Genomic DNA, 24,021 nt, shown 5'->3' on the forward strand with positions numbered 1-24,021 from the left:
AATTTATCGAGACTACCTACCCTGGAGGATATTACAGATATAAAGAAAGAGAGAAATGAGGTAGAAAGACCAATATAATCAACACAAAATTAGTAAAGGAGTAATAGAAAATAAAGTATGTAATATAAATCAAGAGAAAAATATCAAGGTTTGTAATTAAAAACAAATTCTTAATATATTACACCAGTGAACTTGTGCTCAGTAAATACTGTTTTCTGTTTTTGTTTTTTTGAGACAGGGTTTCTCTGTAGTTTTGGAGCATGTCCTGGAACTCGCTCCATAGACAGGCTGGCTTCGAACTCACAGAGACCCTCCTGTCTCTGTCTCCCAAGTGCTGGAATTAAAGGTGTGAGCCACCACCGTCCAGCATAAATACTGTTTTCATCTCAGTATTTTTGACAAAATGAACATGAAAAATAATTCATATTCTTGAGTAAGCAAAGCTATAATATTAAAATTTGCAAAATACAATTAAAACTTGGTATTAAAATTTAAAACCGTAAAAGTGCAACTATTTCACCAATACTAGTTTCTAGAATGGCTTAGTGATGTGACCAAAGCATTAATGAGAAAACCGTGTTTAACCTCACCAAGCGGCTACTTCTTACATGTAGGCACGTGCTTTGCTGTACCTTTATCAAGAATAATGCAGAAATTTAACAGTATTTGGAAAAATGCAAACATGGTAATCAGCCCTACAAATCTGATGAATTTCTTTAATATTTGTTTCAAATACCATTCTTTTCTAAGCTATTTGTTTTCCTTAACCAAACGGTTTGTAGAGAATTTTTTTTAGGGATTTTTCTTTTAATTACTCGCTCTCTCTCTCTCGCTCTCTCTCTCTCCCTCTCTCTCTCTCGTGTGTGTGTGTGTGTGTGTGTGTGTGTGTGTGTGTAAATGAAACAGCTGTTTCAAATAGAAGCCTACAGCTTTCCAAGTTACCTGCCGGTGCATAGTAGCTATGGAATGGGCAGAAGTTGCCCCAGGGAGGCGGTAAACACCCGAGAAGTCGCTTTCACCTAAGAGCACCTCTCCTTGGTACCCAGCAAATGACAGCAGAATGCCTTAACTTGGCGTAGTCCCCCTGTCTCCCTCCTGTAGGGCTCCCTTTCTCCGGCCTTCGCTCCACACTTCACAACCTAATAAGCACTACAGTCCTCAAGCGGCTGCAGGGGGCGGGCGAGCCGAGAGCCGGCCCGCTCTGGATGCTCTGCTCACCCCAGACCGTGAACTGGGGGGGGGGGGGGGGGGGAAGCTCCACTTCTCCAAAGCCCAGGGTAGATCTCAGGGAGGCAGAAACTTTTCTGTTCCCACTTCCCTCTCACCGAAACCACTCACCGGGAGCCCCCAGGAGACACCTGAGCGGCGGGAGGAGTCCTCGACACCTCGGCCAGACCCCGCCGGCCCTGCAACCCCAAGCTGGAGCGTCCCCAAAGCTCCAGCGCTCCCTGATCTCTTCCCGGCCGCTGACCCCGACCTCACCTGAGGGCGGGCCCGCGGGGGGTGATGGCTCAGGGAAACCTCCGGGACAGCGGACCGGAGAGAGACTCGTCGGAAAGCACTGTCATAGTCCGCCACGCCCGCGATCTCGGGGTAGCCGCACCTCGGCCGCCGCCGCCGCGCCTCCCGCCTCTCGCTCCTTCCCCAGCCTCTCCGCGGCGGCCGCAAGCTGCCCGCATTGCACGCCGGGAACTGGCTGCTCGCTCTCCGGGACTTCTAGTCCCAGAGTGCACGGCGGCAAGGCCGAACTGCACTCTGGGACATGGAGTCCTCGTCTTCTGACTTTCCCCCTCATCTAGAATAAAGGCCTCGGCAGGGTAAGTGTAACCGTAAAGCTTTTCCTACCGTCGTGAAATGTAGTCGCCTCCAGTATCCGGGGCTTAGTTCCGGTCTTTGGCTGGGCGGGGAGTGGTGTCGCCTAGCAGCGGCCGCCGCTTGGGCTCGTTCAGGAGGAAGAGTTTGGCGGGAGCGGGAGTGCGCGAGGACGCCTCTTGGAAGAGACGCCCGGGCGGCGGCCGAACCCGCGGTGGCGGTCTGTGTAGATGAGCGACTGCCACAGGTTGCAAGGCTGGGTTTAGGTGGGTGGATTCCCCGTGAGCCCGGAGCGGCTTAGTGTCTTTCACAGGTTCCTAATCCCGAGGGACAGTATGCAGGCTACCGACCCCGTCCTTCTGCCCTCTCCTCCGCAGTGCCTCGGCCTTGATTCAGCTTGGTTCCTCGCGCACATCTTCCAGTTCAGTCTTTGTACGCTTAAACAAAAATCCTCTCGTCCCTTCTCAGAATCGGGGGACGTTTTCAAACTTCAAACCTGCTGGGAGTTGGTATCGTTGCTGGTAGGAGACTGGGAAGAGAGGACTTGGGGGTTAGGACTTCGTTTTAGCAAGGAAGCTAATAATTTTAGCGTGTACATTATCGGATAGGCTGTGCCAGGTGGCCTCATTCTCATCGTGGCTGTTTGCCCGTGCATCTGCTCTGCGGTCCAGGAGCCTTAGCTCTTTGTCAATACCCAGAGGTAGAATGAGAACGTAAGCCCTGCAGTGCCATTTTCCTTGAAGATGCTAAAATCCACCTGTCTTCTTGTAGGAGCTGAAAGGCGGCGAAAGAATTCAAGATGCCACCCAACATAAACTGGAAAGAGTTAATCAAGGTTGACCCAGATGACCTACCACGCCAAGAAGAGCTGGCAGATAATTTATTGGTGTCCTTATCCAAGGTGGTTAACACATAGTTCGTACATAGACAAAACGTGATTAATTGAAATTGCTTTTTGAAATAACTGAACGCTACAATGGGAAGAGTGCTTGTATTTCTGGGCAGGGTATGAAATAGTCCATCTTTTTTGTTTGTTGTTTATTTCCTTAGGTGGAAGTCAACGAACTAAAAGATGAAGAACAAGAAAATGTGATACATCTATTCAGAATTACTCAGTCACTAATGAAGGTTTGTATGGAGGAGATATTTGACTAACTGTAGAGGAAATGTAGGAATCGATTCCTGTGTATACTTATCTTTATGGAAATATTTGGAATGCCTATGTCATCCTTCAAAAATAAGTTCTTCAAGTGTATATTTAAAGACTGGGTTGTACTATGTATAGCAAATCTAGTTCCTATTCTAAAAACATATAAAGAGTGTGTAGGGGAAAAGTACTTTTAAAAAAATAACATAAATATAGCCAGAGGTTCAAGTAAAAATGCAAAATGTCTCCTCTAGAAGCCAATGGTGAAATGGTGAGAGGATTCTAGATTTTCATAAATTGTTACTGATAAAGAATATGTACTTACTCTTTAAGTTAGGGTAAATGCGTGTAGCAAGCTGTAGACAAACAGCTATTGGTTGGTAGTTTGGGATATCTGGTCATGGGGTTTGAGGCTGTATTTTCCGTTATTAGCAGTTTAGGATTGAATAAAAGTTTTTGAGTCATAATTGACAAATTCAGAAATTTACTTAAGAAAGCAAAATTAGATGTGTTGTATAGTACAGATTGAAGGGGATTGGAGCTGGAAAGCTCCAGTTGTAATGAGGAATTAATAAATAAAATTATATATCAGAATAATAACAATTGGAATGGGAAAAGGATAACAAAAACATTTAAAATAGTGGATATAAAATTTAAGGAAAAATCAGAGATGACTCACAATCTTGCCATTCTAGAATTTAGAGGTTAGCTAACAAATATTTACTACTGGTCTTTGTGTGCTAGCCGTTGTACACACTAACGACCAAGCTAGCAAATGAAACAAAATGTGCATTTTCCCTGTTTATATTACAGTGTAAATAATACAGATTTTTCTCTCTCAATTTTATCTGTAGATGAAAGCTCAGGAAGTCGAGCTAGCTTTGGAAGAAGTCGAAAAGGCTGGAGAAGAACAAGCAAAATTTGGTAAATGTCTGGGGGAAACAAAACTATTGTGTCTCCAGTATTTGTCTTTATTGTATACTCTTGAAGAGAGGCAGGGTTCTTGTGTGTAGCTGAACATAAAGTTGGGTGATTGCCTACAGATAAACTAGGAGTCAGGGTTTCTGGTATACAATTGAACAAGGAGGCAGACTGAGCTAATCTTGGTAGGAGTAGTTGTAGCACGATTAATAAAAACGCCGAGGCAGAAATTGCGGTTCAACCTGAAGATCGGAAAAGCAAAACAGCCAGCCACTGGCTTTTATCTCTACCTCAGTTCGAAATGATGATCCTGCCTCCAGGAATCTCAGGATAAAACTGTCTGAAAGCTGTCTCTTCCTGTCTTATATTTCTCTCTAGTGCTGGGATTAAAGGCGTGTACCACTATTGCCCGGTTTCTATGGCAAACTAGTGTGGCTACTGGGATTAAAGGTGTGTGCCACCACTGCCTGCTCTGTAAGGCTGACCAGTGCAGCTGTTTTACTCTGAATTTCAGGCAAGCTTTTTTTATTAAAATATAAATGAAGTATCATTACCAGTATTCTCTGTAGGGGAACCATAAACGTCAGGGGAAGAAAGCTGTGGTGGGCATTTTGTACACACACTCCCAGCATCCACACTCAGGTAGAGGGAAGTTTCTCCCATCTGCCATAGTTCTCAGGCTTGAGAGTTTCTGACATGGCTTTGCCCATTGACACGAGACTTCACTTACTCAGGCCAAGACATTTCTAGAATGCCTGTTCCATGAATTTGGTAATTGTATTATTTTATGGACATTCACTTACAATCTGATTACAAAAAATTTAACCAATTAAAACATTGTATTTTTCTTTTAATAGAAAATCAATTAAAGACAAAAGTAATGAAACTGGAAAATGAATTGGAGGTATGGCCTTTTGTACTGAGTGTAATTGTTACTAATTGCATCATCTTATGTTATTTTCAGATGTTTCTATTAGTGGGTTGAAAAATACAATGAAAAATTTGTAGTTGGGAGTTGTTCATTGTACAGTGTATGTTTTTGTGATTTGATTTTTAAGAATTAAGCAATGAATAAAACAAAAACAGTTGCCATCTGAGCTTTCAGTTCCGAAAAGTATATAGAAGGCTTGGTAGTAATTGAGGTGGAGGGGTGTGGGAACTCCATACACTGAGATTCTGAAAAGGTAAGAAGGGATGTGGTACAAAAGGATTAGGGAGGAGATGTGTAGGGAACTTTTCTTGCCTGTGACCTTAGTTCTTAGAAGTTGAGAGATTGGAAAGGAGGTTATCTGTAAGTGGAGGAATGGAGGACAATATGCTCAGAGTTTAGGAATGTCAGGTAGCCTTTGTAATGCCGTGGAGCAAGGACTGAAGACTAAGGGATCTGCAGTCAGATTACAGTTCTAGTCCCCGTTCTTTTGACTCAGCTCTGTACTTGGATGAGTTATTTCATATTTCCTGCTGTATTTGAAGCTCCTGGAAAAATGTCAAGCACTTTCAGTAAATATTTCTGTAATAAGTGATTTATGAAGTTGAGTTGGTGCTGTATAGTTCTTACCGAGACAGCAGATAAGGAATAGAAGAATGTGGCAACTGAGGAGCTTGGTGGAGAAGTGGTTGAAGTTTTGATAATGAAATCTTAGCTAAATAGGTAGGATGCCAGAATTGGATTTGGGCAGGGAAAGGATGGAGACAGGAAAAGGGAAAGTCAGGGACCTTTGGGGTCCATTGAGTTTGTTAAAGGGAAAGTAGGAGAGAACCACTGAGGAAAATGTCCTTTTCCAAGGATACATTATGGGTGTATGACTGCAGGATGTACTAAATCAAGAAACAAGTTATTTTTAACTAGTTATTTAAAGTTATTAAATAACTCGTGTGAAAGTATGGGATTGTGGAAACGGTTCAGGTTGACTACGTTTTTTTTTCTTTCTTTGTTTTTTTTTTCTTTGTATCTTCCTTACTCTTTTTGTTTTTTTTTGTTGTTGTTGTTTTTTTTTTTTTTCAAGCAGGGTTTCTCTGTGAGTTTTAGTTCTTGTAGACCAGACTGGCTTTGAACTCACAGAGATCCGCCTGCCTCTGCCTCACCAGTGCTGGGATTAAAGGCCACCACCTCCTGGCTGCTCAGGTTGATTTCTGATGGAAGACTGAGCTGCCATAGCCTAGCTCCCAAGACTTTAAAACATGAGTAGGAAATTGGTGACTTGCTTGTATCATGAGTGTATCAGAGTGGGATAACTAGGTATCTTGTAAAATCAAATCAAGTGAAGATATAGAGGATGGCAGGAGAATGACATGATTGGTAGCTTGGAGGTGGCGGGACAGAGGAAACCTAGACTAGGGGCTTTTTCTTGATCCTGGAAGAGTGAACAACTCCCTGTTGAGGAAGTTCCAAGGGAAACAGTATCCTAAAAAGAACAAAATTCCAGCTTTGTAAGAAAATAAAGAAGGATTTAGTTAAAAACAAAAGCTCAGGATACAATGTGTATTTTGGAAGATGCTTTTAGAGAACACAGTGCAAAGTTTCATGGAGTAGAGAGGACTGAGAAACATTTGATAAGAGGGGACATAGCAGAGATGTGTGGGCAGTGTTGAGTGTGAGGCAGTTTAGGTGACGAATGTTTCAGGCCACAGTTTGGCTGACAGGAACAGGAAGTAAGCTTTAAAGTGATGTTGTCTCTGCCTTCTTATAGAGTGGTACTAACCAGTCATGGCGCTTTACATTTATATTTGTTAAACCTGAAAATCCAAATCTTTGCACTTGCCACAGTCCAGCTGTACACATGGCTTCCGAACTAGACAAGGATGGGCATCAGAGAGATTTCTGCTATGCTGCAAAGTACTGTCTGTTCTAAGTAGTTCTTGGTGTCTGAGAAAGGGCAGCTTAAGGGCACCAAGGTGGTTTCTGAGACTCAGGAGCAGTCTTCATAGTTCCCAGCCCTTAGTCTCTAAGCCTTTGCAATTTAGTCTGTACCTGTGTCTTCATGACTGTAACAGACAGAGCCTGCAGCCAATTTTACATGGTTCTTTTGGTGTTTCAGGAAAGCGCATGGAGTTTTGACTTATAAATTAAAGCCTAAATAACTTCAGATTTGTTTGTTGTTTATTATATAAAACTATTTTAAATTTGAATATATTTTGATCATATTCCTCAAGACCTTCCAGATCATTTCCACCTCTCTACCCACCCTATTTTGAGTTCTTTTTAAATGAATGTGTACATACATATCTGTGCTTTTACATATCTGATGTTGAAGCATGATGAAAATTTAAAGTTGAGTTTTTGTCGACTCAAACCTTCAAGTAAAAATGAATTGCTTATATTTTGAAGAATTAATCCTTGGCTTATGACTTTCAGATGGCTCAGCATTCTGCAGGTGGACGTGATACTCGGTTTTTACGTGATGAAATTCGCCAACTTGAAAAACAATTGGAACAGAAAGATAGAGAATTAGAGGATATGGAAAAAGAGCTCGATAAAGAGAAGAAAGTTAATGAACAAGTAAGACACTTTTATCTCAATGAATCTTAATTGCTAAGATAATCCTATATGGCCAATCGTGTTTTTTATAATCTCCTTTGATATCAATTCTTGATTTTATGTTATAGTTGAGGAATAATGTGCACCTAGCTAATTTTTGTAGCAGTATTTATTGTATTATCTCATTTTAAAAATATAATGGAGTTACCTACATCTAATAATATAACTTGGAAAGTAATCCTTCAATTTTGTGGCATGTTTTTCTGAGGACATTACAATAACATAAAATTAACTTTGGTCTTGGACATGAGTGTGAAGGAATGTATTTCATGTTCATAAATAAGCAAGTGATTTTTCTTACTGTCAATTTATTTTGGTGAGTTTTATATGGATTAATGAATTTTGATGTGGTGAATGAAACCATGAATGTATAGTCCTTATCCTTTCTTAGTTGCTAAGGTGTAAATTCCTTTTTTCACTTTTAACCTGTGATTATTTCAGCATAATCAAAACTTTGCTGCATAGTACAAAGTTTCTAGTTCTAACAGATACAATTTATATTAAGATTAACATAGGATAATTTGATATTTTATGGGTGCATCAGGATATAGGACTATGTTGAGATACACTTTGGATGGGGTGTTCAGCATATAATGTATAAGCTGAGTCTGGAAATAGAGGCGAGTGTAGCCACAGAAATTAGGATGTGTGTAATGCCAAAGAGCACACTCTGGATAGAAGCTACATCCTTTCCTAAGATGAGAAGTAAGAAATTGTCAAGAACTACATGTATTTATTTGACTGTAATGTAGATAAGATGGGGTCTCCGTCATATGTCAGATACTTTGTATGCATTGATTCATCATTCCTTATTTGATACTTATATGTATGTGCGGTAGCAATCATTTCTTATACGGAACCAATGAAGAAGTGACCGGCTACAGACAGAGTAGTAAGTGCCCATGGTTGCAGCTAGTGAATGAATGATGAGACGATTTGAATACAACAGACCCACTTAAGAATGTGCCATTAACCACTCTCCTAATCTACGATTGTGAACATCTGGGAAAAGCACATGCTAAGAAACCCTTCTGAAAAGTTAGAAGACAATATTTGAACGTAGGATAGGTCTGCTCAGTGCTTGTAAAGCTTACTCTGTGGAGAGTGAATTGAAGAAGGCATTTGTATTAATTCCAACAAATACTAATGGTGGCCTTATTAAGTGAATAACATGGGATTGAAAGACATAGGTGTACTTGAGAGAAATAGATGTAATCGGATGTGGTAAAGGGGCAGTCTGTCTGTTTTTTTTGGTATGGGAATGAATAAATAAATTGGTGCTGTTTGGAACAAGGTGGGATGGAAGTTTGAGATTATTACTTCATTTCTGTACAGTTGAATTTGAGGTTCTTGTGTACATACTCAAAGAAGAAATATTTGATCTCATATTCACAGTAGACACCGGACAAATCATTAGAATGTATTGGTTCTTATTATAGATGTTAAGGAAGCCAGAACAATGACTGTAAGATGTATCTCTGGCAAATGTTTAATAAAATAATGAAGTCAGTACTCTCAAAGAAAGCCATCAAGAGTGTTGTGTTTGTAAAGCAAAAAGAAAAGAATAGAGTAGCGTTGCATACCTGACTATTAAATTCTTTTTTTTTTGACTATTAAATTCTTAACTACTTCAGAATATGATAAAACAGTTAATACTAGATTATCATTATTTTATTCACCATCAATAAAATTTGCATTGTGCCTTGCATGTTACTCGAGCTTTCTTTAAATATTTTATTTTGGAAAGTACATTTTCATAAAGATTTGTTAGAAAACAATAAATATTCATATTATTCTCAGTCAGTTCATATTTCTGTCATATCGTTGTACACATAATTCTTCATCTCATTCAGTTTTCTTTTGTTGAGTCATTTGAGACTTAATTTTAGACATAATATTTTACACTTAAATAGGTCTCCAAAAGTGAGTATTCTCTTATACAACTAATATAGATTTATGATATAATGCTCAAGAAACATGGTATTGATTCAATAGTCTTATCTAATCTTTAATTAGAGTTCTTCTGCTAACCCAATGACGTCTTTTATTTTCTACCAGCTTCACCCTAGTGTCTAAAGAACCATCTTATGCCTCCTTATAAAATCTTCCAAGTGTGTTGCATGCTATTGTTATTGGATTTTTTTGCTTGAGTAAGGCAGAAAACAGAAAAGTAAAAGGCCACCAAAGGGTGTTTTATGGAGACTGGTTAATAAAAAGCCATCTTATTGGTTATATTTTTTCTTTGTCCCGAAGAAAAAAGACACTGTCACAAATAAACTGTTTTAGATGAAGAAAAGAATATTTGACATTTTCTGATGTTCTGTTCATTGAATATCATGTTAAGGACTATATACATCATATATCTCATGTCAACAAAGGAGATGAAATGAATTTAAGAGACAGTAAATGACTTTTTCATATTTAAGTAGGAATTGATAGTCAAAGAATATAAACCCAGGCCAACATGATTTCAGATTGCTTCAATTAACTTTTCTTCTGTACTGCCATTTTCTAGGTATTTCAGAGTTCATAAAGAGCAAAGACATAAGGAAAGACAGAATGATTTTAAACAGTTAAAAGATTCGGCAGTATAACTTTTAGATGTTTGTAATTTTTAGCCTTTAGTTTGCTGTTGGTATATACAGTTTTTATTTATTATTATTATTATTATTATTATTATTATTAAAAATTGAAATCTTTTTTGTACTTTTTGAAAAATTCTTGGTTTATTTGTGTCCTAGTATCCTAGATATGAAGTCTTTAGTAGTTAAATATTCTCTGCTTTATTGAAAAGGATTTAGAATTTAATCCAACAAGTTAATATGGGAATAAGCTGTGAATTACTTTTGAGTTTTATCTTATTTTTATTTTATTATTTTAGTTGGCTCTTCGAAACGAGGAGGCAGAAAATGAAAACAGCAAATTAAGAAGAGAGGTTAGTAGAAAATTTCAGTATATGTTGTGGTTCAACAAAGAATTACCTGTTTAAAATGTGCACTTCAGTTTGTATTTTAACTGGCATGTCCTCTGTGTAACCAATGATAATCATACTAGCTGATTTTCTGATGACTTTGTCTCAGGGAATTACAAAGTCAACCAAAATATGAGGCCATTAGGTAATTTATTCCTTTCTGTATCTGTGTGGGCCCATCTTGTTTTCTGTTACATAGCCATACTTCCTAATCAGCTAACTTGGCATTTGAGTAGATTTCTTTCTTTATGACTCTTTGTCTAGCACTCTGAGAATGTTATTTCTCATGAAATCTTATAAGTTGTATTTTATTTTATTTCATTTTTTGGTTTTTCGAAACAAGATTTCTCTGTATAGCTTTGGTGCCTGTCATGGAACTAGCACTTGTGGAACAGGCTGGCCTTGAACTCACAGAGATCCACATGCCTCAGCCTCCCAAGTACTGGAATTAAAGGCGTGTGCCACCTCCGCCCTGCTATAAGTTGTATTATTTTTTGTGTATGTGCTAAATAATAATTTTCTGACTTGAAACCAAAATATACTTTAATTAAAATATAATCACATCATTTTCCTATCCCTCTTCCTCCTCTAACCCCCATCTGCCATGATCTGTACTTTTAATTTTAAATTTAAAATTTCATTTTAACGTAGTACGAATGTTCTTTCTTTCGGTTCATCCTTAGTATTTTCATTTCTTTGGATTTTTAAATAATATATTCAGTTGTCCTAAAAAGTTATTTATTCCTATTTCCTTTAAAACATAAATATTAGTTTTAATTATGTGTTGCCTTTCTCATTTCTGATTATCCTTTCCTGTCCTTTACTGAAGAACAAACGTCTAAAGAAGAAGGTGAGGCTGAAAGGGTAGTGGAACCTTGGGGACTTAGAGATGTGTTCTGGGAGCATTAGTTTAAAGATAGATTTTTGTCAGTGTTTATTGTCCTGTTGTTTTCTTTTGACTCTGGATAGTATTTTTATTGGGCGACTACTGTGTTTGCTCTAACCTCAGAATGAACAGCTTCGTCAGGACATTATTGACTACCAGAAACAAATAGATTCACAAAAAGAGTCACTTCTCTCAAGGAGAGGAGAAGACAGCGACTACCGATCACAGCTGTCTAAAAAGAACTACGAACTTGTTCAATATTTGGATGAAATTCAGGTAAAATGGCTAAGTCACTTCAGAGCAATGGTTTTACAATTTTGAATATCAGGGTGGTTTAAATCTAATATCTCTCCCTCTTGGTAAGTTTTGATGATGTGTTTACCACTGTATTTTCAGTGTTTAGTTTGTGCGTGTGCAGGGCTGTCTGTACATTTGTGTGTGTGCAGGGCTGTCTGTACATTTGTGTGTGTGCAGGGCTGTCTGTACATTTGTGTGTGTGTGCAGGGCTGTCTGTACATTTGTGTGTGTGTGCAGGGCTGTCTGTACATTTGTGTGTGTGCAGGGCTGTCTGTACATTTGTGTGTGTGCAGGGCTGTCTGTACATTTGTGTGTGTGTGCAGGGCTGTCTGTACATTTGTGTGTGTGCAGGGCTGTCTGTACATTTGTGTGTGTGTGCAGGGCTGTCTGTACATTTGTGTGTGTGCAGGGCTGTCTGTACATTTGTGCTTGTGCAGGGCTGTCTGTACATTTGTGTGGAGCTCAGAGCAGAACCTCTGCTCTTGGCTGTCAGCTTCTGCCCTGCTTGAGGTAGGGTCTCTTTGTTCACTTCTCTGTTCTCCAGGCATCTAGCTCAGCACATCATGGATTCAGCTGTCTTCCCTCTCCCATCTCACAGCAGGAGCACTGGGAATAAAGTAACTAGTATTGTGTCTGGCTTTATGTGCAGCCTAGTGACTCAAGCTGAGTTTCACAGGCTTACACTGTAGTACTTTACCCACTGACACATCTCTGGCTACACTATGTACTTTTAAAGCACAAAGTAAATTGTATGTCCGAATTTGTAATTATTTATTTACTCCTTATATTTGTCTATCTTGGGCTCCAAGAATAATTGAGATCCTATCTACAATTTTCTTGACATTTAATTTGACTTAATGGGCCAATGCCACATTAATCCTAATGGTCTGTGAAGAATCACTTTTTCTTTGGAGGGCCCAATGCTCTATTTAATTTTAATCTAATAATAAATTTCAGTTTCTTGTAAAACAATTTTAAAGTAATAGCTTATTTAACATTTTTAGACTTTAACGGAAGCTAATGAGAAAATTGAAGTTCAGAACCAAGAGATGAGAAGAAATCTAGAAGAGTCTGTCCAGGAGATGGAGAAGATGACTGATGAGTACAACAGGATGAAGGCTCTCGTGCACCAGACCGACACTGCTATGGACCAGATAAAGAAGGAGAACGAGCACTATCGACTTCAAGTAAGAGTCCTGTTGAAACAAGACATTCTCGTATAGCTCCATATGAAGTCATTGCTGATGATGTGACACTAGAAATACTTTAGTCTTCTAACACGTGGGTTTTGTTGCTTTTCTCAATATAATAACATGTTATCATCCTGATAATACTTGTCCACAAGGGTTCTGCAGGCCTCGCATACGTGCCTGTGAGTCTTGACGTTTAAGGAATGTAAATGATGCCGGAGTGTAGACAGCAGTGCTATAAATACATGTGGGGATATGAAGAGTTTCTGTTAAAAACGCAAACTCCAGTGGCGATAACAATTAATTTTATGTCTTAAAAACAGTGAAGATATATTAAATATCAATATATTATTTATTATTTATGTAGGATAAACTTATTTAAAATTTAAATAATGTTTACAGATATGATTCTCTACTAGTAAGTACACAGCAATTTGTTGAGTGTAGCTTATCTGAAATACTTGGGATCAGAAGGTTTCCTGATGGTGAAGTTTTATAATCTTTAGGTTTTTGAAGCTATGTAGATTACTTATGTACATGAGCTATCTTGGGGACAAGGTTAAGGTTTAAATTCTAAGTTCATGTATTCTTCATATGTCCCTGAATTTATGTTCATGAATACAGTACTCATACACCTTTAGTCTTTTGACTAAAACAGAGCCCATGAAATATGATGTGTAATTTTCCACTTGTGGTACCCTAAAGAGTATCCAGTTTGGGAGCATTTCAGATTTTACAGTTTCATTTAGTATTGCACAGCCTTTAAGTAGCACCTTTCACTATAGGACTGTGGCAGTAATGAACAGCTTATGAAATGTAAGGCATCTGCACGCATGTGTTTGTACATTAACAAATATGCATATAGAATAATACATTGAATGCACTCATTTGCACCATTTCATGAACCGATTGTCGCTCTTAGGTGCGAGAGCTCACAGATCTTCTGAAAGCAAAAGATGAAGAGGATGACCCAGTCATGATGGCTGTCAGTGCAAAAGTGGAAGAATGGAAGGTGCTTTCTCGGTTGATCCGACCTTTTCTTGTTTTCTATTTTGATTTAACTTCAATTTTGATTTTTAAGGACTTAAAGCAGATAATAGCATTTATGTTGTTTTGAAAAAGTTTATTGTGTTCTGACTTGAAAAGCTCTAAATTTGTATATGTAGTGCATTTATTTATTAGACAAGTGTTAAAGGCAGCATTAATAAGAATGGATTAGGAAAAGATTTGTGAAAATCATTTGGAAAGCCTTGGCAGAGTGCCCCTTGTGTACCTGCTTCCTACCTTCCAGTCAGACCTGTTCCAGAGCTGTACCCCATCAAGAAGCTGGGATAGTGATGGCTGCTATTTGTGAATGATCGGAGATGACTGAATTTGTATTTTTATTGTAAAAGCTGTCACACTTTGTCTCCATTTCCGGCCATGCTCACATAAACCATACGGGTAATTAGGAGTTGTTTATTAGGGAAGTTGTAATTAGGGAAGCTCAGATAATCTATATTTTAAACAAATGTAGTTGCAGTGGGAATAAAGCTGAGTGAATCACAAAAGGCTTAGTTAATCTATGTAACACTATGCCGTAAATGCCTTAGCTCTCCAGGTCTGTTGTAACCACTCAGCTGCCGTTTCAGCGTGGAACCAGCAGTGATCATGAGCGGACAACATATGCATAAATGAGCATGGCTGCTCTCCAGGTCCTTACAGGAACAAGCGGCAGACAGGAGGTTTTCAGTTGTAGAATATAATTTCCACTTTGGAAAGAAACAGATGTTTGAATCACATTTAATCATTTAATTTTTGTACATATAATGAATTACTTCCTTATCCCTAATGTGACGTTTAGGAGGTTTATAGTTTTTCTTTTGAAAGCAGTGTTTTAATGAGAAGTTATTCATGCATATATACATACATATATATATATATATATATATATATATATATATATATATTTTTTTTTTTTTTTGGTAAAATCAACTGCTGCAAGTGTGATTGTAATTTAAATTATAACTATCTATCTTTGACTTTTATAATTTTTGATGTAAAGTGCTTCTTTTTATATTGAATTATTAAATTTATTATATTTTAATTCTTTTTGACTTTTCATTATACTTAGATACTCCTAATATTGCTGGGCCAGAGGGCATATGCCTAATCCTATTACTCAGAAGGCTGAGGTTCTTAAAGACCAGCCTGGACTTTTGAGTAGTTAGACATTATCTTCAGATAAATAGATAAATGATTGAATATTTATATTGGCTAATATACTTTGAAAAAGAAAGAAGAATTTTTTTTCTCATCTTATTCCTAGTTTCTTTTATCTTCTGGTTTTATATTTATTTAAATCTTGGAAACAGGTGTATATATATTTAAAGTGTATTGGATGTAGCTGAATGACTTTTATTCAAATAATATTTCTTGAATATTTTACCTTTCTCACTATTTTTATTACATAAAGATTTGTATGGGATTTAAGTATTTTTTCTCCCTTTTATTCATTTGATTGAGCTGTTTTCTAGCTACATTCATTTTTCCTACATATACTTTAAATTGTTGCATGTCTAAATATCTAAAAACCTGTTCTTATTTTGGTTTTGACTTTTAGACTCCTATGGACAATTTTTATGATTTTTATTACCATCCTTATGACTTTTTGCTCTCTGTAGCTAAGACTATAACATACTCTTCCATTCATTAAAGGTACATTGTACTTTTCTGTGACATTTTAATGTTTACTTAATAGACATGTCACATAAAACATTTTATAGTTGTATAACTGAGAATCGAGGTCAGAAAGTTTTCTTTAAGGGTTGAATTGTAATTTCAAACTGTGCTATAGTAGTTGTAGTTACTGACATTCTTTTATTAAATGAATTTTACTTCCTGGGTTGGGGAGATGACAGAGTCAATACAGTAGTTGCTGTGGCATTATGAGGCCCGAAGTATAGATCCCTGGTACTTTGTGAAAGCATGCTGGAGAGGCAGAGACAGGCAGATTCCTTGGCCTGTCAATCTAGTTAACCTGTAAAATCTAAGCTCAGTGAAAGACCTGAGCTGAAGAGAATGATACCCCTGTCAACTCCTGATCACACACATACAGACAAACACATTGTATACCACACACTAAAAAATAATTTAAAAGCATTTTATTTTTTGTATTGCTTTAAATGTACTAAAGGTATTATTTTCTAGAAATGAAAAGTGGCTTGTTAATTTTTAAAATAACATCTTGTTTTGTTTATATAGTTAATTTTATCTTCTAAAGATGATGAAATCATTGAATATCAGCAAATGTTGCATAATCTGAGAGAGAAACTTAAAAATGCCCAACTTGATGCTGATAAAAGTAACATTATGGCTCTGAAACAGGTAAAACCTCAAAATTTGCAATATCAGCATGTTATGTGAATGTCTGAGCTGGCCTGTCCGTGTTTCTCCGTGCCTAATTGGTGGCTTCTTCCATTACTGAGTGTGTAACAAACTGTGAAGTTTCTCATACATTCCCAAATGGGGAGAGGTGAGACCAGAATTAAGTTTAGAGGGAGAGTTATATTCAGAATAGAATTATTTTGCTTTTTTATATTACTATGTATTATCAGTCAGGAAATACTAAGAATCTATTAAAAACCTATAGATTTTAAAATCTTACTACCTTTTAACATTTATTATCATTTATCTTATGCCTATGCTAAATAAAAGTAAACTAAGTATGGTTATATTGTTACTGTGCTGCCTAAAGGTTTTATTTTTAGGAAAACAAACTCATTCAGAAAAACAACAAAAAAATAAATAAAAGCCCTGCCCTTCCCTTATGTGTGTTCTTTCCAGTTAAAGTACTAAAGTCAGAATAGAATTTGAGATGTATTTGATGAATGAGAACAATGGGGGTGTTGTTTCTACATAAAGTGCGAAAGTCACAGAGAAAACAGACATTACAGTGGTAGAGATAAGATTCAATGGATGATGAGGAAAATATGTAAGAAGTTATAAAAGTCACAAATATTAGAGAGTTCTGGAATACATTTTCCATCTTTATATATTAGCATGATAACAGTGAACTACACGTTTGCAGTACAGTTGGAGGAATACTTAAGAAACATAGTTTGCTGGGTCTGGCGCCATCTGCCGAGGTGGCACAGTGGGTAAAGACACTTGGTGTCATTCCTGACACCTCAGTTTAGTCCCTGGAACCAGTGTCATGAAAAAAAGAGAACTGACCCTTACAGGTTGTCACCTGACCTCCACACTCCTGCCTACAAGCACACACACAAAGTAAATTAACTAATATAATAGAAATGTTTAAAAGAAACATAGTTTGGCCACAAGAAAATATATTCTCTTATTAGTTGAAAAAAAACTATGTTCATAACAAGAAAATTTATTTGATATTTCAAAATATTTTATAGGGTATCCAGGAACGAGACAGTCAAATTAAGATGCTTACTGAACAGGTAGAACAGTATACGAAAGAAATGGAAAAAAATACTTTTATTATTGAAGATTTGAAAAATGAGATCAAGAAAGACAAAGGTAATCTAATATTTTATAAGTATATGACTTTCATATATCATTGTGTTTCAAAAGACTTTATCAAAATAAAATTGATACACTACTAAACTATTTTTTAAATTATAAATATTTTAATTTGTAAAATATTAATTATATCAGATTCCTAGTGTTTAAACTTGTAAGTAATGCATGCTTTTCTGTCATCTTTCTAATGCTGAAAATTACTTAGACATTAGTATTAGATAGATTGTACAGAAAGTTAAAATGATGATATATGTACATGTAGTCAGTTATTTTCAGAAATCATTTTGTGTGTTGGCATTTGAAATAATTCTACAAAAATCTCTCATTCTATTCTTTGACTGTTATACTATGTTGTCTATCACATCAAATCCTCTGAGTTGAAGCCCTTGAGAGAGATACTAGTATATCTAGAAAAGTACATATTGTACTGTTCTGAGGTATAGTAGTTCAAATGGAGTCACAGTAAATTCATGGGCATACTTGTAATTGCTGAAGATAAAAAAGTAGGTGTGAAATACAGGTTGTATTGTACAGTGAAGTGAGAGTCTCACTGGACAGGAATGAACGACATCTTAGAGGCAGAGAAGGAGTAAGCAGGGTACATGGTTGAACCAGCGGGAGTGTGCTCAAAATCACTCCCTGTTTAGGAGGCAGCAGGTAATGGCCGGTAGCTGGATGAGACTGAACAATGAAAAGTAGCAGAAAAAAGATCAAAGAGGATGCTAAAGGCCCTGTTATTAAATGTCTTTAGTTTATAGTGAAGACTTTGATTTTTATTTTAGGTAAAAGAGATGGGAATGATTTAGTCTCACCTAGACTGTATCTGCAGTAGACAGTAGCAGTTGTAAGGTAGGAAGCAGGGAGAACTCTTTGCACACTATGGGAATTACCTCACAGACTTGGCATTATGTTAACAGAGGTATTAACAGAGTCAGTTTTAGCTGTGTTTTGACGGTGATAGAAATTGGGTTAGTTAGGTGGAGGATTTGAGGGACACTCATTAGGACTTTTGATCTGTATCTTGGACAGGATGGTGAGAAGGGCAGGTTTAGAGATGATGAGGTAGTGCTTTGAACATTTTCAATTTGTGATGTTTATTAGGCTCCTGATAAAGATGTTAAGCAGCTACTTGTATATGGCTTTTCTTCTAAAGTTCTTAAGCACAATGTAGGCTAAAGGCTAAAGTTTGGCATACGTTTTGGAATCTCCATAATTTTATTTGAAGTTATGAGACTCGTCTAGGTCATCAGGGGAAGGCTTATAGCTTATGTAAAAATCTCAAAAGGAATCTCTGGGAATAGTTCCAGTCTGGAGACTGATGAGGTGAAATGAAATCACCAAAGAAGACTAAGAAGTAATGTGCAGAGAGATGGGCACCGTAAAATGTCATCCAGGAAAAACAAACTGTTCATTTCTGCGGTAGCTCAAGATAAACACTGAGATGATCATCAAGCTTAGTAGTGCCCATGCTTGAATACAAAGCAAACCGAAAAAGGAGAGAAAAAATGGAGGAAATCTTTTTAGTTGTTGTTGTTTGGGGTTTTTTTTGGGGGGGGGGGGTAAAAGTTAAAAAAGAAAGAAAAGAAAGTAGGCTGCGGAGGAGAAAGGAAAGTTAGAAAAGTTTTTAAGTTTTGTAGAGCAGTGGAAAGATTCCACTGGTGAAGTGGAGGAGAAAGAGGAGTTCTGGGCCTTGAGGTTGGCCATTTGTCCAGCTGAAAAATCTATTCTCCTTCAATGGTGGTCAAAAAATGTTGATTATTATAACCATTAAACATCCTCTGTCTTAGTAACATGTCTCTTCCACTTTTATAATCCACATCCTTCTAGTTAGAATAATTGTACTCACTTCTACTTTTTAGTTGGTTTTATTAATGAAATAAAACAGTACTTGGTTCTTGGTTTCAAAAATATAAATTCCAACATGTAAGAATTTTTGTGCCATACCTCTTCTGCCCCTGTTTGGGAACAACTGACTAATAGGAAGGAATATTACTCTCTCAATTCAGTTCACTCGTGATTTCTGTTTTCACATGGTTAGGTACTTCAAACTTTCATCAACAGACTCATTATATGAAGATTCACTCAAAAGTACAAAGTCTAGAAGAGAAGGCCAGAGAGGCTGAGAGAATCGCCGACCTGGCTGAGGCTGATGCCAGGGAGAAGGATAAAGACTTGGCTGAGGCTTTGAAGAGATTAAGAGATTATGAATCTGTAAGTATTTTCACCCTGTCCGCCAAAGAGCTTGAAATCACCCTGACGTGGGCTCTGCTCTGTGGCTGGTATTGTGTTCCATACAGAAAGCACTCTATAACTCTGTTGCTTTTAAACTATTCGAACTCTTGGGCATTTGTTTTATAGCATGGGGGTTGTTCCAAACCTTTTTTTTGTCTTTTGTAAAAACTTTATTTTTTATTATTTTTTCCTTTTACGTTTGAGATTCTCCATCCTCTCTCCTCCCTCCAACTCCCTCCCCACATACCCCTTCTTATTCTCACTGCTTCCTTTTTCATTAATTGTTATTACATGTATATATGTATATGTATATAAACATATCTTCCTAAATATAATTTTATCAGCATGTATTACTGTTATGTGTTTCTTTGGTGTTGGATAACCAGTTGTGCTTTTCACTGGAGAAGACTATTTTTCCTACTCAGCGATCAGTAATAGCCTGTAGTTCTTTGTGTAGGGTTGAGGCCTCATGGGTTTTCTTCATCTGCCTGGGCATATCTTTTGTCTTATGTAGGTAGGCATGTTGATGAGACTTTATGGCATAGCGTCTGACATTTACGAAGATATTCAATCTCCCTATTATCTCACTCTTAAGATTGTGCCCCCTCTTCTGCAATGGGCTCCCAGCCTGACTGACCTCCACAACTATGCATTTTGGTTGGCTGTGGTTTTCAGTAATGGTTTCCTTCTTCTGCATAGAGAAAGAGGATTGCACTTATTATAAGTATAGAACAGATGTTTTGATTGTTGTCTAGTAAAGTGGTGCTGTGGCTTCTCCTGCAGTAACCCTGGCTTCACTCGCCCCTAGCAGCCATTAGGGTTATTGTGCCATGCTGGCGCTGGTGGTTTATAAGCCTCAGAAGTGCAGGTCTGCTAGTTGCTCCCAGCATTGCAAGCTTGCATGGTGCCTGGTACCACGAAGCCAGTCCTTAGGGAAGGGGCTTAAGAATCTGCTCCAACCAGGGGTCTCTGGCACTGTTTCTGAAATACATGGTGTCTGGGACTGTCCTTCTACATCTGGGGGACAGTCAAGGGCAACAGCAATAGGCTGTACACTTTGAGAGTCTCTTAGACAACCTTGACCAACAGCTCAAAAGAAGGCGTCCAATGTCTGGTACTGGGGTTTCTGTCAGGTGGTCTTTGGCTTTTGGGGGGAGTGTTGTCAGCACAGCTGAGAAAAGCTCATTTGAACCATATATGTATGTTTATACACAGAACTATGTTTGTTATAGAGTTTGTTTTTGTTTTTAGATATTTAGTTGATAGATAGTATGTTTTCTTATGGCTTTTCAGACCCCCTCATTGTTATCTTGCCCTCCCTCACCCTCCTTCTATATTTACCTTCCTTCAAAACCTCGATGGAAGTGTTCTGTTCAGATCTGCAGCTCTGGTAAGGTAGCAAGATTAAATCATGCTATCTGTGTCCTTTGTGCCGTCATGGAGGTGCTGCAGTGTCTAGCCTGATGAGCTTGTCATGGGATGGCTGTAGTGACTACTAGTTATATACTCTGATCGGTATGCCTCATTTTATCTTTATGTTTTTATCTCTATACCTTTATGAGTATGTCTGTGTACTCAGTGTTTCATATGTAATATTCTGAGTCACATTGCCGAAGTGTCAGATGTTCTTATTCTGCCCTCATTACTAGATTTGGTTTATAGATGCTTAGTAAAATACTCCATTAATATATCTTATAACAGATACATAAATAGTTTTATGAATCATTTTTATGTATCAGTTATAAAATATCTGCCATATAAAATACAAGTGTGGGTAGGTTTACCCTTTAACTTCATAAAAAAGTAAATTCATACATTTATATGTTTAAATAAATTATGTTATATTTAAGTTAGATGGGGTATTTTTCAGGGTGTATATGGCTTAGAAGATGCTGTTATTGAAATAAAGAATTGTAAAGCCCAAATTAAAATAAGAGATGGAGAGATTGAAGTATTAACCAAGGAAATCAATAAACTCGAGATGAAGATCAATGATGTCCTTGATGAAAACGAAGCCCTTAGAGAACAGGCTGGTAAGCTCATTTATGAGACATTTCTGTTATCTATACCCTGCTTTTTAAGTCTTCTTTGTTACTTTTGGTCTGTTTATACTTTTGTGGGGGTCAGTGGCCCTATTGACCCTTCTAAGTCCCCTCGTTCCACACACGTGTTCTTCCTTCTTTCCCTGTGCGTTGCCTCTGTCATTACTGTAGGTTTGTTTATTTCTCAGTAGTTGAAGGGTACTTTTCCCCAAATAAATACTTCTGTAGAAACACTTAAAAGTGGAGATATCCTGAGTGAAGTGGTAAGGTCATCACTGTGCTGGGATGGTTGATAAGGAACATGGCTTTCATTGGCCTGGTATGTCTTCACTAGTAACTGCTTACTGAAAGTGAAAGTGCATTTTATTATGCTATGTAAGAGAAGTCAACTGTATTTCTACAAATAGGAAACATCTGTATGATGTTTACAAACTGATTTTGTTTTAGATGAGGCCATTTAAAAGTAATTTGTAAACCTTCTAAGGACATATAAATACAACTTAAACTGCATAGGTTTTACTTTGGTATTTGAAGAGTTCCACTTAGTCTAAGATGTAATTTCCAAATATAACTTTGGAATTTATATACTTTTTAGGATAAGTGGTGAATCATTAATATTGCTGATTTATTTTTTGTTATAACTAAGGTGCACAATCTAGGGTGCTTCTTTAAAATGAATGTATAATTTAAATAAGATTTCATTTCATTATACTTGCTAAATGTCAATTAGTGATTTCTTAGAGTTAAGCTGAAAATCTATAAAATTTTTGTGTATAAGAAAAATAAGGCCAGTGATGGCTCACACCTTTAATCCCAGTACTTGGGAAGCAGAGGCAGGTGGATCTCTGTGAGTTTCAGGACATTCAAGGCTCAACAGAGAAACTCTATCTCAAAAAAAATTAAACAAAATAAAAAAATCAAAGAAAAGAAAAGAAATACTTTATATGGATTATTTATTTGTGAATAAATAATCTAACTAGAATTTAGGATTATATTAACCATTAAGATTTCTGATTAACTTGACCAGTCAGGTTGCAGCTAGGAGTAACTTCTAACCTATCTAGAAAGCTGTAACAAAAGCCATGCTTTCTGCGTTTAGGAGTTTAGCAATTTTTTTAAATTATTTTTTTAATTATTTTTAATTTAATTTTTTAAATTATTTTTTCCCTTAGACAGGGTTTCTCTGTGTAACCAATGGCTCTGGTTGTCTTGGAACTCTGTCTATAGTTCTATGGACCAGTCTGGCCCTGAACTCAAAGATCTGCCTGCTTCTGCCACCTGAGAGCTGGGATTAAAGACATATGCCACCATTGCCTGGCTAGGGGTTTAGCTTTTATTATCAAAGTATGGTTTATAATTATTTTACACTGTTTTGATCCTGATTTTCACCTCAGTAATGGATGCAAATTAGGAAACAGGTTAGCTGAAAGAATTAGACCAATAATAACAGTATTAATAAAGATTGCTACCTGCCCAGCACTACTCTAAGCATTATGTTTAGCATAATCTTATTATACTCTGGGCAGATAAAAATAATAAAAAAACAAATAAATAATGTCATCTCTGTATCTAAGTTACAAGTTGAAAGTGGGAATTGAATCAAGTTTACCTCCTGACGGGGTTCCCTAATGAATCGTAGCACCTTTGCAACATCCCATATGTGTTTGTCTGGCTTTTCATAATTAGTTAGCTTTTAGTGCACTTTGTAGTTTAACTGTCTGGAAAATTCTTGCATAAGAAATCTCCAGATTTCAAATGATACCTGCTGGTGAATAATCCTAGTTACCCTGATGTTCTATGAAGATTTTTATCACTTGTTTGCCAGTTTTTAAGTTTGTAATTATATTACCTTCTATTTCAGGCCTTGAACCAATGACAATGATTGATTTGACTGAATTTAGAAACAGTAAACGCTTAAAACAGCAGCAGTACAGAGCTGAAAACCAGATACTTTTGAAAGAGGCAAGTGGCACTCAATTGACGGTTTTCTTGTCTGGATTAAGGGGAACTACTAATAATGCATACTTTGCAGATTGAAAGTCTCGAGGAAGAACGACTCGATTTGAAAAGAAAAATTCGTCAAATGGCTCAAGAAAGAGGAAAAAGGAATGCAGCTTCAGGTATTTTCATTCTGCACTTGTGAAAGTGTCGCGCGGGGAGGACTCCCTGGACCCGGGGTGTGCTGGGTGTGGCAGTTGATTTTGCTCTGTTGTGCTCTGTTGCCCAGAATGTGGTTCAAGTAATAGGAGAAAATAGTATCCCGAAAAGGAGATAGCTAGGTATTAATTGGTGTGATCCTACCCTGAGACAGTTAAAACAACAACCAAGTTTAGGAATTACACACTTTTGACAAATTCAGGGTACAGTCTGTTGATTTTTAGGTAGCTCCACCTTGTTGTGGCTAAGCTTAAAACAGTAATTTTTATGTCACTGTATGTCACCCTAGAATGGCACT

General features: G+C 37.2%; 2 protein-coding genes across 3 annotated transcripts in view; one reads left to right on the forward strand and one right to left on the reverse strand.

Moving 5' to 3' along the window:
- Window positions 1–1,649, reverse strand: part of Tmtc3 (transmembrane O-mannosyltransferase targeting cadherins 3) — a 43,388-nt gene extending 41,739 nt beyond the window's left edge. Inside the window, exon 1 of one of the 2 annotated variants that reach the window (XM_038314853.2) lies at window positions 1,483–1,649. The gene's annotated coding sequence lies outside the window, so the exon portion shown is untranslated. Of the gene's footprint in view, window positions 1–1,338; window positions 1,461–1,482 lie in introns of those variants that run through there. The other variant, XM_038314854.2, reaches the window with a different exon arrangement.
- A 396-nt stretch (window positions 1,650–2,045) lies between these two features.
- Cep290 (centrosomal protein 290) overlaps window positions 2,046–24,021 on the forward strand; it is an 80,631-nt gene continuing 58,655 nt past the window's right edge. The window contains 16 exon segments of the mRNA XM_038314723.1: window positions 2,046–2,078; window positions 2,584–2,713; window positions 2,863–2,940; window positions 3,814–3,883; window positions 4,738–4,784; window positions 7,236–7,379; window positions 10,300–10,353; window positions 11,399–11,551; window positions 12,577–12,759; window positions 13,685–13,774; window positions 16,006–16,128; window positions 17,166–17,289; window positions 19,331–19,503; window positions 21,395–21,557; window positions 23,428–23,528; window positions 23,599–23,686. Of these exon segments, the coding sequence (XP_038170651.1) occupies window positions 2,612–2,713; window positions 2,863–2,940; window positions 3,814–3,883; window positions 4,738–4,784; window positions 7,236–7,379; window positions 10,300–10,353; window positions 11,399–11,551; window positions 12,577–12,759; window positions 13,685–13,774; window positions 16,006–16,128; window positions 17,166–17,289; window positions 19,331–19,503; window positions 21,395–21,557; window positions 23,428–23,528; window positions 23,599–23,686 (1,693 nt within the window). The 5' untranslated portion in view covers window positions 2,046–2,078; window positions 2,584–2,611.

The sequence above is a fragment of the Arvicola amphibius genome, chromosome 17, assembly GCF_903992535.2.
Source record: "Arvicola amphibius chromosome 17, mArvAmp1.2, whole genome shotgun sequence".
In the NCBI taxonomy this organism is placed as follows: Eukaryota; Metazoa; Chordata; class Mammalia; order Rodentia; family Cricetidae; genus Arvicola; species Arvicola amphibius.